The 15,259-nt window shown below is 43.0% G+C and overlaps 1 protein-coding gene across 3 annotated transcripts in view; it reads right to left on the bottom strand.

Annotated features, from left to right (window-relative positions):
• Window positions 1–5,795: 5,795 nt before the first annotated feature.
• Window positions 5,796–15,259, bottom strand: part of LOC146190830 (ganglioside GM2 activator-like) — a 77,612-nt gene continuing 68,148 nt past the window's right edge. For all 3 annotated transcript variants that reach the window (XM_084599851.1, XM_084599850.1, XM_084599852.1), the window contains exons 6-7: window positions 12,513–12,668; window positions 5,796–6,070 (exon numbers count right to left, since the gene is read on the bottom strand). In XM_084599851.1, coding sequence (XP_084455977.1) covers window positions 5,921–6,070; window positions 12,513–12,668 — 306 coding nt within the window. In that variant the 3' untranslated portion in view covers window positions 5,796–5,920. The remainder of the gene's footprint in view (window positions 6,071–12,512; window positions 12,669–15,259) is intronic.

The raw sequence follows: 15,259 nt of genomic DNA, 5'->3' as shown, positions 1-15,259 counted from the left end.
GACTAGTTATGGCGCAGAGGGAATATGTTTAAGGGATTCCAACATCCGTTCCAATACGGCGTCTCTCATAGCCTGAGACGATTCGGGACGTTAAACTCCATAAACCATACCGCTAATGAAGTTACTAAACACAGTGCCAAAACCGCATTGAAATCCCTATCTGCAGACACCACATAAAACTGGTGAACATCCGCGTATTGAAACATCAAGTGGACTACATAATATCTATACAGATACACTGTTTAATTCAACCATACTTCAGTTATAGTTAAGCAACAGCAAAAGGTTTGAATGAACTGAACTAAATATCGAAATCAGACATCGGATGTGCCAAAGGGTCAAAATAAAGTAAATGCTTCATGAAGTGGGTTGAAGCATTCTTGACAGCAAAACTATTCTGAAGCTATAAAACCGGACTTAGGTCTACCGGATACGATGTACAATGGGCCGAGGGAGCTGGCCACAAAGAACTGAAAAATGCAGAAGCATCACTAACCACATCATTAGATTTCTCCGAATGGGTTGTGAAGTTTCACTCTAATAGCTCTTGGAAAAAAGAAAAGAAGAGAGAAGAAATTCACCGCCAGTTAGATCCGAACCCAAGCCGAGGCAAAGAGACCAGCTTCGCTGGAAACTGCCTTAGGCTGCTGCGTTATCTCGGCGTTTTTTGTTTCTTCGTTCCCTGTTTCATTTCGGTAGCCGGTTTCGTGACACGCGAAGCTGCCAGTTTTTTTAAGCTGTGCTTCGGGTTTCCTCGTTTTCATCCTTTTTATCTTCTCTGACCATCCTGCACCAAAGTAGTTCATTAGGTGTTTTTAATGCTAATAAAATCCTAAAACACACGTTAAATACTTAGCTAGACATGTTAAGACACGATAAAGCAAAGATAAACGAAGCGAAACTCGGCGAAGTGAGCAGTGACTTCACCGTCTCTGTGCTGTTGCTACTAGCTTATGCTACTATTGGCAGGGCCGAGAAAAGAATAAGTCAAAAGAAAGAAAACGGAGCCAAGCGTAGCCAGAGGTGGCACTACAAAGATAAACCAACCAAAACTCAGCTAGACCAGTGCTAAATTATGCTTTTGCATGTATAATCGTGCTTAGCCAAACTGAACCATTGTATATTTTTTCGTGACATTTCGCTGTATATTGTCCGATCCCACTAAATCAGACAAAAACATTGCTTGGTAGAAATATCATGTTCATTTTGAAAAAGCAATGCGAAATGATTTACTTTTGGTACCATGTGCTGAACGCAGTCATTCGTGACGCTGCTGAACTGTTTTACCGCGAAAGTAACACATTAGATCGCAAATTATCGGCAAAGCAACTAAACTAATGTAGTTCATTCGCATTCAGTAACCGTACTGTCTCCGTCAGGGGAGGGGCGCAGGTGAGTGCGTGCGTCCACTTCGCCACGGCTGATGATGCAACGAAAGGCTGCCGGCGTTACAATTTTACCTCGTTATTAGGCACGAAATGCTGTTAGCTCCCTTTATTGGGAGCTGCAACCGAACATAGTCGCGAAATCTCAATCACAAACTGTGTCTGCGTCAGTGCATGGGTCCACTTCGCCACGTTTCTTTCGATGGGTTACACCGAAACTTACCTTTTACCATTTGAAAATGGCGCTGCTTGACGCAAGTTAAGTGACTGGACACCGACGTTTTTGTGGCGCCGCCCAGGGACGATTGTTAAAACTAAACACATGTTGACTACACGTGTTCCTCGCCAGGGAACGCTTCAAACATGATTACGAAACCAAAACGCGGGATTCTTGAATCCGGATTCAACCGTCGACCTTGAAAACGTAGCGTGGTACGGGCATTTGCGGAGTAGCACGAAAGGCGTGGGCAGCCAACCGGTGAACTCCGCGGAAGAAGGGTCCCCTTGTTTGTTTCGCTTCTTCTTGCCGCTTGCAGGCCACGTGGAAATGGCGCCCCATTGTCAGACTTCGCCACTTCTCGAAGATAATTTTAGTCTTTCTGTGCATGTACGGCGAGTTGATTAAAAATGAACGCACTGTCTTTCAGGTTGGGCACTTGTATTTTTCTTTACTTTTCCTGTATACTCTCACATATCTCCTTCCCGGATATGTGAGTCCTTTTCGTCTGCAGAAAGCCAGTTTCATTCACAAACACCTTGCACCTTTGCACCCTGACCTGCACAGCTTATCACAGAAATTTAGTGCTCGTTTCCGTCCCTTACCAAACAAACCACTGAACCACAATGTCTGAATCCACTGAGTTGCACACATTTTTGTGCTTTGCTGCATGTCATTATCTGTAACTCACAATGCATGAAACAGAAAGAAACCTTAAACTCGCAGTTCCTTATTTCTCCCCTCTCCCCCGCCACACTCCACCAAGAGCACATTTAGAGTAGTCCAGTGTGTGCAGACGTAGAAGACATATCTCTAAGTAAACAGGAATCTAGGGCATATGACGTGAGCAATATGATCACTCAATATAAATAATACGTACGCCACAGAAGGAAGGCACACAAAGGAATTGTGAAGGAAGACGTGCACGCACGCACGCACGCACGCACGCACGCACACGCACACGCGCACACACACACACACACACACACACACACACACACACACACACACACACACACACACACACACACACACACACACACACACACACACACACACACACACACACACACACACACACACACACACACACACACACACACACACACACACACACACACACACACACACACACACACACACACACACACACACACACACACACACACACACACACACACACACGCACGCACGCACGCACGCACGCACGAGTAGCCAGGGAAGATGTTGCGGTGTAAGGAAACCTCCCAAATTTTCTAAACTTTTCAGCTCCCCTTCACGCCTCGACAGGCGGCTTACAAGCCCCCACCCACCTCCCTTCCCCCCGAGAAATATTTCTCGCAAGCCACTACATACTTACATAACTCTCAAATTCTTAACCTCAATATCGCAACACCGCTTACATAGCTGTGCTCAAATCTCGGATTAGGGAGTATCGTAATCGTCATTTTTTTAAATCTATTTATACCTTCGCGAGCTTCTGCACGTGACCCTCTACAGATCGTTCATGAAGGCAGTAAAATGTGTTAGAATCTCGACAAATTTCACGCAGTGTGATTTCGCAGATTTTGCCACCTCCGCATTGAATGCTGTTCAGAACAGATAAACACATAAAATACCACACATAAAGAGCCCTTTGAAGTAAGCACAATGAGTATGATTTATGCGGGTTAATGTCGCAATGTGATGTTAGTTATGAAGGATGGAAATGTGATGGAATGGAAAAAGAGGGGAATATAACTAGAGAAATAAGATGTGGCCTTTAATAAAAATTTGAAGTTTAATTTTTAATTAGTGACTCAGGAAAACAACACAATTTTCGTAGGAGCTCGCGGAAACCGTCTGTCTGGAGGCTTTTCATATATGGATTACCTCAGGAGCAAGACCTCAGCTGCTGCCTCCAACGTTTGTTTTATCAAGCAAAGTAAAGCAAGAAGCAAGTTAGCAGCGTACTCGACGAAGGTACAAAATACAGACATCAATGAAATTATTCTTATTCAGAGTAATTATAGGACTTATCTCCAGCAGTCTTTCAAAGTCTCTAGTTGAAGGCGCTTGAAGAAAGTAGAAAACACGTCAAAAGGTACGAAAGAGCTCTTTCGAGTCGTCCATGGGTCATCTTCCTCCTTTTATGCACTAGCAGTTGGCCCAGAAATTGATAAATTCACGCAATTCAATAGTTCTATTTACCTCGCACTGTCTTGATTCTATCTAATTTAATCGAAGCACCCACAGTAGCCGCGCTGTTTCTTCCAGCAATATGGGAGTGCAGAAAGAAGCAGGTAAAGCGCTACGCCAGGTGATTACGTCTGGCTGGCAGCCTGAATAAGGGCAGAACTACTCTCCAGGCGTTAGCAAAGATATTACTTAGCACAGTCGACGTGCGCGGTTGGAAATATTCTCACGTACGGCTCGGTTTCTAAACCCGCTTCGCTTATAGGGCAGTGTAGGCATGCTGCGTTTTCGCCTACAATCCCCCGTCGTTTCCGGTCGCAGCGACACCTTTGTTTCATCACATATTACTTGTCTAGACAGCTCGACAAAACACCGCACACAACTACAACATTTGTGTTCATTTCTAGCCTAGTTTCATTGGCTAAAGAATCTAGACAATCTCCAAAATACAGTGCACCATTTGTACGCGTCTATAGGTACATTTAGGTACCCTCACCATTAGCCGGCACACCTGTAGTTTCGTACCAGTCTGGTGACAACGTACTTACCTTTTGAGTATAGCGCAGCTCTGTGTTTGTAAACATCGGGAAGTTTGTGCGCCTGTTCAGCAGGGGAAGGAAATTTACCATTGCGACATGTCCTTTATTTAGACAGGGCGCACTTGAATAATTCACGCTCGGACTTGACTGAATCTGGCGTAGTAGGAAAAAAAAAAAGCGGCGGAGCGGCATCAGCTACACCATATGAACGTCCGCGAAGGCCGCCTGTAAAAGCGCAGGTGCTACGATAAATGATCGCGGCGCCGGTTTTCCTCAGGCATCAGAAAATAAAACAAACGTAAGCAGTCACCGCATATTCGTCAGCGGTACATTTCCTGCCTTCGTTAACCACGCACGTGCGAACTCAAAAGAGTTGGAAACGTAAAAAACGCGCTGCAATTGGTTGCTGATGAGACCGCCTCTCTTAGTTCGCGTCGTTCATTACCTCATTCCGACGCCTGCCCCTGATGCGGACGCAATGCTCGAAGCGTAGGCGAAGCCAGATCACGTACGGGCGCAACACGTAGCCGGATGATTGCAGTTGGCAAAAGGACCTTTTTACGGAGTTCCCGGAACGGAAATCCCCCTGTTTAGACGGCTGAGGGGCGGCTGGTCCGCAGCCACGCTAGAGGACGTTCCCCCCTGTCGCTAAAGTTCGATAGGTATTATCGGGACAGACATCGAAGGGGCTGTGACGAACCCATTGGAGACTAAGCTTGATTTTCTTCTTCCTGCTAAAGCCATACGCTGCGTGCACCGGGATGTCGCCGCGGAATGAATTCGAATCAAAGAGACCACGCGTGCAGGAATTGCCGGCGGAGAGGCGGAGCCGAGGTTTTTTCTTTTTTCTTTTTGCGAAGTAAGACGCCTGGAAACCCGGTTTAAGGATGCAGTTCCGCTTGAGCGTATTTTAGTTAAGACACTAGTGGAAGCGCCAGTTACAGATGATCAGAAGCAAAAACGAAGCAACTACAGTCGCTAGGATTATTCGTGCTCTTTCTTGGACTTGGGTACCGCGCTCTTTGCGAGTATATCGAGGTGCGCATTGGGTGACGTGCCTATATAAAATTGGGCCAAAAAAGTATCAGCGAATTCAAGCTGGAGGCGACATCCGCGTCTGAAACTCCTACTACGATCGCCGTCTGTACACAGCTCTCGTGATATATGCTAAGCGTCCTCACATTGTGAAACAAAATACGGCGGCTAAAAAAGCGGAAAATTAAACCAGGATCTCTACTTTGCTGAATTCGCAAAATTTGTTTCTATAGCTCTTGAAAAGAATGAGCACTGCAGGTCCGAGAGACCTTTGCGCTTGCTCGGTGAATGCAAGCAAAAGGGATATAATACTTCCGCACGTTTTCAAAGCGGTGTAGCCCGCCTTAAATCATGTTCTACTGTTTTAAATGAACGAAGACAGTAAGACGTTGATTCTTAGGCATTTTATTGCCCTTCTGTTTAAAAAAAAAAAAGAATGTATATGTACATGTCGCTCCACATTCATACCATTCTTTCTTTCATTCTTTGTCTACAGAAAAGGCTATTCATGACTCATGCCAAAAAAAATAAAAAAATAAGAGCTTAGAGAAAACGTTTTGAGATCGTAATCACTTCAGAGACAACGTGAAATGAACGCAAAAGAGCTGCTCTCCCCGGCTTCTGGCCTTGACAATCACCTGGTAGTCACCGGACGTGATCCAGTCAGGAAGCATCAGAGCCGGAACTTCGAACTCTTTGTTCTGCACAGAGTAATCACCCTGGAAATAGAAAGGGACCAGGCAAGGTCAACGCAGAAAGTGTAGAAAGTAGTAGAAAATATAGTAAGAAGCGTCCACGTTTACTTCACGCAAGCGCACAGCTTCCCATGCATCATAAAAGTGGAGTTCGCACTTCCTTGCGAATGGTTGAAGAGATACATCTCAATATGAGCCAGGTCCACTTAAACACGTATAGAGAAATGTGGTGGTGCAGTGGATAGGGCGCTCGACTACTGTGCCCAAGGATGCGGTATCGATTCCCGGCCTCGGCGGCCGCTTTTCGGTGGGAGCGAAAAGCTAGGCGCCCATGTGCTGTGCGATGTCAGTGCATGCTAAAAAACCCCAGGTTGTCGAAATTTCCGGAGTCCATCACTACGGCGTCTCTCATAGCCTGAGTCGCTTTGGGACGTTAAACCCACTAAACCAAACCACACTAAACCAAACCAGAAAAGTATAAAGTTGTTACCTGTACAAACTATAGTGCTATTCAATGTGCAACGTTAAATCATTTATTGGTACGTTAGAGCAAGTCTAAACCAAGTGCTGAAAAACAAGCGTGTCATGTGCGATGTCAGCGCACGTTAAAGATCCCCAGGTGGTCGAAATTACTCCGTGGCCCTCCACTACGGCTCTCCTTTCTCTCCTTCAAGTTTCACTCCCACCTTCATCCCTTCCCTTACGGCGCGGTTCAGGTGTCCACATAGCAGGTGTGACAGATACAGCGCCTTTCCCTTCCTGTGAACCAATTAAAGAAAAAAAAATCCTGTCTTCCTCTCTTGTACCCGTTCTGTTGTACGCTAACTAGTATTCATCGAATAGGTATCAACTAGCCCAGCAACAAATTTTAGACAAATATTTTGGGAAATACAAAGAAAGAAAACATTTCAATGAATATATATTATAGAATAGGGTTTATTAAGCGACGTGAGGTCGGCGAGAGCTACCGTGTGGTGCTGTCCGCGGTTAGGCAGGTCGAGAGGCTCACTCCCTAAGTGATTTTAATGCTTCTTCTTTTTAATAATGCCTCTTTTCGTCGCCATCGGCTGGAGAAGTTCTGCCTATTTCTTTAAAATATGATCAATTCAGTAAACTTTGATTTGGCTCTTTTCGAAGTGAAATCTAGTACGACACAGTTTTGCTCAAACATTTTCTTAGTGTGCCAACAACAACAATGTGTGAGTGTCCTTGTGACCTTGCAATCAAATTCATGACGGCGACGCGAATGGATCAGCTCCGATGGTCTCAACATTAAAGCACAACGCTATCACCGCAAAATCAATCAATGTGTACAAGCATGCAGACTTTGATAATATCAAGAAGGAAACGCAAAAGGAAAATACATAATAAATATTGCTTATATTTCTTCACGCGTGCATAATATATAATAAAGCTATGCGAGTGGGGAATGATACAGCAGCTGTAGGAAGACTACAGGAGACAACGAAAGAATAAATGATCAAGTCTTTACTCATTTACTTCGTATAATACAAAGACAAAAACTGTACTTTACTGGCCTAAAAACAAAACAGTGCATTTATTAAAAATATGATTTGGCACAGAAGTCGTATATCTCGTCGATAAGTTTATGGTTCTATGGTGAGGAGTTTTCTATGAACTTAAGTTGGGGATTAACATGTTAAAGAAATCCACCTGAAGCTTTGCAATTTTAGCGGCATTTTCAATAAAACTCGCTAAGTATTACCTAAATGCGTAATCATAATTCTTTACAACATCATATTTCTTCAACACTTGATATATTGTAGCTTGGCTTGGAGAACACAAAAAAAACGAACTCAGACTAACCATCGACATTACAAAATAATATGTGTTAAGGATCATTACCGATACATTATTTGATTCACACATGCAAGAATTGATTTATCAATATAAATAATTAGAGCAAGGAAAATATACCAATACCGATTAGTAGAAAGATATTGTATGGAACTGCAGAACTATCACAATTAACAATCATCCTCATGATGTATACCACCAGTTTCACGATCGAATGATACACATCATTGCCGAAATAAAATTAAGTCTTGCAGTCAGTACCATTCAATATTCTGTTGAATGAACTTAATGCTTCGGGAAAATTTTTTTGTTGCCTCTGAAAAAAATGCTTTATTTATTTATTTATCCTCAGGGCCCGGGGGCCTTACAGAGGGGTGTGGGATACATAACAGTATATGAAAGTACAGCAAAGTTACAGAAAAAATACAGTACAAGTACACAAAAAACATGCGCAAAAAGAAAAACAAAAACAAAACTTCAGAATGCAGTGGGGATAAGTAAAAACTATGTTCAGGAAGTAAAGGGCAAATAACATAGTAACAAGCATAGATATATTAAAAGAAAAACAATGGCTTTGCGAAATGCGTCGTTATCTGGTATACATGCGATATCATGGGGAAGGTGATTCCAACTGACACAAGTTCTAGGTATGAATGAGTCATGGAAACATTTTGTTTGACTAGATGGAACCCCAACTTTATGGCGGTGATCAATGCGCACTGGTATGTAAGATGGTCTTGTTAGTAATCTTTCTTTCAGGTAGCTGTTGTGGTAAATTTTATGAAAAAGGGATAATGATGCTACTGATCTGCGGTGAGATAGAAGTGGAAAGGACAAACTTGATTTCACGGCAGTTACACTACTTGTTCTGTTATAGTTTGACAGTATGAACCGACAGGCGCGGTTCTGCACAGCTTCCAAATCGGAAACGAGTGAATCAATGCCAGGGCTCCAGACAGATGCAGAATATTCTCATTTGGAGCGTACCAGAGTTTTATAAAGCAATAATTTTAAAGAACTGTGTGAACGAGAGAAATTTCTCCGAAGGTACCCTAGCATACAGTTTGCGTTATTTATGATATAGTCAACGTGGGGTTTCCAAGAAAGGTTAGAAGAAACGTAAACACCTAGATACTTGTAAGAGTACACAGTCTCAAGAGAAACATTGTTAATCTGATAAGTAGTGGGTATGCTGGAACTACGAGAAATGTGCACATGCTTACACTTATTTGTATTTAATTTCATATTCCATTCCTTACTCCAATCAAGAACCTTGTTAATACCAGACTGAAGGCAAGAGGCATCATTATCATCATTAATTACACGGTAAATAACGCAGTCATCAGCAAAAAGGGTAATTGAAGAAGAAATGTTAGCCGGTAAGTCATTTATATAGATGAGAAAAAGGAGGGGCCCGAGAACGAACCCCTGAAGTGCGCCAGAACGGACATGTATAGAATGTGAATCAACGTTATTTGCTGTAACGTATTGTGAACGGTTTGAAAGAAAACTCTTCAGCCATGCAAGCACCTTAGGGTCAATGTTCAGGTTATTTAATTTAAGGAAGAGAAGCGCATGAGAGACCTTGTCAAACGCTTTAGAAAAGTGAATAAATATGCAATCTGCCTGAAGCCCGCGATCAATGATGCAATGAAGGCCATGTGTGAAGCATATTAGCTCAGTTTCGCATGAAAATGACTTACGAAATCCATGCTGGGTTATGCTGAAAAAGGAATTCGACTCTAAAAAAGAAACAAGATGCGAGTATATAACATGTTCCATGATCTTACAAGGGATACTAGTGAGTGATATAGGACGAAAGTTGTGAGGACAATGTTTATTTCCAGACTTATGCAGAGGAATCACCTTCCCAACTTTCCAATCATTGGGAATACAATCTGTTTCAAGAGACTGATCAAATAATTTAGTAAGGATTATGGAGCAGGTTGACTTTGTCTTTATCAAAAACTTAGAATTAATATTGTCAACACCGCAGGAGGAGGAGACCTTAAGATTTTCAATAAGATTCAGAACGCCTGATACCTCAAATAGAACTGGATCCATGGGAACAACATCAAAAACAGGGCCCTCGCGATTAGCAAGAGAAACATTGTCAAAAAAAGCTGCCGCGAAAACATTGTTACGAGTAGAAGCACATTCGTTAGGTGGAAACGCAACACCGTCAGAAGATGTGAGTAATATTGTGGATGTGTCTTTCTTGTTGACAATGTTCCAAAATTGTTTAGGATTGTTAATCAACATAGCAGGTAAAGTATGGTTAAAGAATGAGTCCTTGGCGCTTTTCAGCGCAGCTTTGTACTCTGCTGCCGCGAGGAAATAGGATTGCCGTCGTTGCTTAGAATTCGACAACTTGGCAGAGCGAAACAAACGCTTCTTTTTATTGGAAAGTCTCTTTAAAAGATTATTAAATCAAGGAGATTCCCTGTTGCACCTCAAGGACCTAAGCGGCACGAAAGTTTTAGTGAGAAGTTCGACGGTGTACTTAAATAATTTCCAGTTAGCGCCAACAGAACGCAGTGAGAACCCAGGTAAGTATTCGTTCAGAAAAAGAGCTAGTTCGCGGTTAATGGCATCAAATTCGGCCCGTTTATAATCTCTAATGCGCTTAATCTGATTGAGGTGGCTACAAGCAGGAATTTGCACATCAAAGTGCAGCAAGGAATGATCACTGAGGCCAGGCAGGTGCAGAACCGAAGAGATAAAATGTGGTACGTTAGTTAGAACACAATCTAAAACGCTAGATATGGATGAAGTAGTTCGAATAGGTTTAGAGACTAACTGTAACAAGTTGAAGTCCAAACACGTCATCAAAAACGTTTTACATTCAGTGGAGAAAGGGTTCAGATAAGGCGAAGTATCAGTCCACACGATACTGGGGTAGTTAAAGTCTCTAGCTAAGAGAATAGGCATGCTCGGAAAACGTACAGAGATTATGTTAAGGGCGTCATGTAATTCGTCAACAAAAGTCTGGCTTGATTTTGTGATTTTTCGTATTATTAATTTCTTGCAATGTGACAATTTGCACCTATGAACTCTCTTTTCTGTAGGCAATATTATCGTGCTCAAATGTATGCTGGAAACATTCCATGATTTTCCCATCTCTCAAATTGTGTTTCTCGTGCGTTTTTACTTTCGCTTTCATGGTTGCCATTTCTCTCCTCAGAAATTCTTTTTATGTGAATATAATCGTGTATGGTATAACACTGCCAAGGAGAGCTTTGTTCATTTCTCCGAGACCGACAATCTCGACCTAATGTGCATCGGTTGCTCCTTTTTCATGTGTATGTATGCTGTGTTTTTGGTGTGATCCCAGCTGTTGATACAGATGTAGGGGCAGCCGCCTCGTCCAGCTGCCTTTAGAACCGCATTTTGTGACTGCCCCATTCATATCTAAAGGAAAATAAAGATTTAACTTGTTTCTTGTAGGAGAACATCGTTCGTGGTTATTCTCAGCTAGACGGCATACCTTTCGCTGTACATCGCTCAAAAACTGAAAAATCAATGGGTTAATTCGTGTGTTCTTCCAATACAGAAAGCATGTCGCTATGCAAAACATGCCAAGCTAACGTGTGTTCGTAACCACAATAATCATACTAATTTTACTAAAATGGTGAGCAATGGGTTCCAAAGTATCCCCAAAGCTGTCCTGATTTTTTCTTTTTTTGGGACACGTGAAGGACAGTATCAATGAGTCGAGAAATCTTATATGGACATCTAAATTTATTATGCGTATGAAAAACGATAACATATGAAGCTATTTCTGCCTTTACCTTTGCTTACGTCGGCTCTCTTTACGTCGGCTTCTGTGTCATTCTTCACAGAGGTTGTCTTCTGAATCCCTATAAGCCTATCTGAACACAAAAGGCTATCTTGCCATCCAACTCTCTGATAGGTTATTTCCCGAAGGTGTCTAAATGGGGCGCTAAGAACGGAATAATGATGACCAATAGGAGGGCCGCACAGTCAGTACGCGTCCATCGTTTCTGCGTGGCCAATAAGTCTCATCATTTACGGGACTGATGCCGGACTACGCGTTTTCTTCCTCTGAAGATTTTATGAATTAATGGCGGCTTTTGTTGAAAGGTGCACATTGACTCGCTCAGCTGCATTAGCGGTTGTTATTGGTAACGGTGCCTTAACAGAGCCCTGGCTGCATCTGTCACTCAAACAACCATGAAAGTGCCAGTCATCCTCTCAGTTACTCTTTGAAATCCATTATTTAATCAGTCTTTCTGGCAGGACAAGCCTTGATTACCTGGCAGAGAAGAAATGAAAGAGATCTTTTTCACATGAGTATACTTGTTGTAGACTGAACTTCTGCGCGCAGCACATGTGAAAACACGGTAGAGACGCGATATGAGTAAAAACAATGAATGGCAAGTGAAATCAGGCACCCTGGAAGCTTGTCTTAACGAGAGCATTATGTGTGTTTAATTTTGTGTGTGTGTGTGTGTGTGTGTGTATGTGTGTTTAATTGGGCGTAATAGTGCGGCACTGATCATCGCCCACACGTTCAACGAGATGATTTAAAGAAACGTATGTCGCCTCTGAACTTCTGATGCTATAGAAACAGCGTGAAGAAGGCTTCACATTAGCCTGCAATGAGGGCTATGGCGGTTGCTCTTACCTCCTTGATTGGGCAACCACATGGCAATCCAAGGAAATCGTAAAACAGCGGGCAGTCCTTAACGCTGCAAATATCGTCGTAGTCGCAGGAACCGAAGTCGTTGACGCAGGGCACAGTGACCCAGAGGTAAACTTTTTTCTTCATGCTGATCTCCACCTAAGTGAGAGAGAGAGAAAGCGGCGAGAGAGGGTTCAGACGTGGAGCTGAGTACAGGGGTCGATGTCACGTACCAACACGCACAATGACTCCCCTAGCGGAAACAAGCACATCTATTCAAGAAGAGGGCCGAGCCGGGCTGGCTGGTAGATCTTGACGAAGACGACGGAACAGCGCTAGCATACGGGACGGCTGAGAAGAGGGACACTTTCATAAGTGTCAGTCCCCCTGTTAGCGCCGTTCCGTCATTTCTTCCAAGCACAACTAGCAACAGCGCACATGCTTTTAGAATGCCGAAAGAGCTCGTTACACTAATATAGACTGGTTTTACGCATGCTTTCTGGTGCTATTCAACGTGGGTTGCACATTGAATACATGATTGTTCCTGAGACATAGCTGCGCCGACATAGGCACGGATATATATCGCTTGTGCGATCAATCTCAGTGAGAAGGTATGTAGAACGCCTTCCTTTGAACTGTCTCAATTGCGCCCTGCCATATTAGCGCGTATGTCCACGAAGACAGAAAACCACGCTGACCCGACGAACGCAAAAAAGTTAGTGCACTGGGACTAGGGCTTCTACTAGCAAAAAAGTCGCTGTTACTTTGTGCGGTCGTTCGCAGCTGGCAATTTATAACTGTTATCAAATTAGAACCGCGTAATTAATATATCTGGACGTTATAGTCCTGAAACGTCTTTCTCCTCATTGGCTGTGTGTCAGTAAGTTGAACACTGGTTTCAGCTCGGAAGACACTCTTAATGTAATCTTGAAGGTAACACCCAAGCAGGGAATAATAATAATAATAATAATAATAATAATAATAATAATAATAATAATAATAATAATAATAATAATAATAATAATAATAATAATAATAATAGGTTCACAGGAAAGGAAAGGCGCAGTATCTGTCACTGCTTGTTTCTGTGGACACCTGAACCGCGCCGTAAGGGAAGGGAGGAAGGTGGGAGTGAAAGTGGAAAGAGAGAAAGGGGAGCCATAGTGGAGGGCTGCGGCGTAATTTCAACCACTTGGGGATCTTTAACGTGCGCTGACATCGCACAGCATACGGACGCCACTTCGTTTCGCCTCCATCGAAACGCAGCCGCCGCGGTCGGGATCGAACCCGGGAACTCCGGCACAGTAGTCGGGTGTCTTACCACTGCACCACCCAGGCGAGGCACGCAGGGAAGGCTTTAAATAAATTCGGGGCAGTTAATTGCATTGTGTCAACGTTGCCGCGCCCCTGCATTTGATGTCGCCTTCCTGCAGTGTTCACAGCAGGTTTGACGGCTATTCAAATTCAGATGCATCCGATAACAAAACCTAAAAGCGAACAAACCCCTGCAATTATGTTAGCGATTGAGTTGCTTGCAAGCTATAAGAAAATAACAATGACCGCTTGAGCCGTAGCTAAGAGCAATGTTTACGTGCGGAAACAAGAAATGTTATCGCACTAAATAACTTTTCTTTGGCTTATTGTGCCTAGTTAAGACTCCCCAAGCAAAATTAGGCTTACTGAAGTGTAATTACGGTCAATGCGTTCGGACAGCAACGTACCAATGTAATAGGACTTTACTTACGTTTAGGCATAGCTAGTTCTAGTAGGTCTAAAACTAAACTTGTAATCAAGCTTAGCAAGGCATAATTAGGCCAGCGTGTGTTCAGACGCATTGTGACTGAAATGCCCAGCCTATGATTCACACAGGATTAATTAGACTTCACTAGGCGTAATTAGCTTTGGCCTTGACCTCGTCATGGTACTCACAGCAGTAATGGTCATTGATAGCAATTTATAGGCTTGGTCGTTGGTATAGAAACGCATGTTTAGGTTACGTGGACGGTAATAGAGAATACGGAAATCGCACGAACCCACAGTGCTAGGCTAGAAGTACTTTAGCACTAAAAATAAAAAGCTAAGAAAAAAACGCTACGGAGTAAATTCCTACCGTTGTTTCTGGCGTTGCGAAATGCAGCGTCACAAAAGAAAGAAAAATAGGCCATATTAAATTTGCGTTTTAGTTTTCATAACATTTCAGCTTTTTGTCGTTAGTTAAAGCTGCTTAGACGGCCCTGCCACTAAGAGAACGACGTCACGAATTAGAACCCACATTTGCCGATTTGGCCTATATTTTTCTTGTAGTTAGTAGGTAACATGACCTGGAACTGATTGGTTGGCTAGTTCTGTAACGTCATGAGACCATACGTTATGGCCAGGCACACTGACAGTAGCTGACAACTTCGGCAGATCTTTTGAGGTGTGAACAAAATCCATCTAAATCTTGGAGCCACGTTCGTATATGTCGGTTAAACGGAGATTTGTATGTCTGACGCTCTTTCACATAATATCGTCTTCTTCATCAACTTCCACCCATGAGCAATGGATACAGAGCATATTGCTATCTTAATACTTTCTTTAGAAGCGTTATGGGGGCCAATAATATGACAATGTGCTATCGTTAATAAGGTCCCCAATCTCTTTCAGTTCCAATTCATCAAAACCACAGAAAATCGATTTATCTTTGCAAAACTAGGGCTAATGGGTGTAGCGTGTGGTAGTTTGTGATTAGCCCCACACTAAATTGGGCT

Source organism: Amblyomma maculatum, chromosome 4, assembly GCF_055883805.1.
Source record: "Amblyomma maculatum isolate TAMU_Amacu chromosome 4, ASM5588380v1, whole genome shotgun sequence".
Taxonomy (NCBI): domain Eukaryota; kingdom Metazoa; phylum Arthropoda; class Arachnida; order Ixodida; family Ixodidae; genus Amblyomma; species Amblyomma maculatum.
The sequence above is the reverse complement of the archived record's forward strand: the minus strand, read 5'-3'. Positions and strand labels throughout refer to the sequence as shown.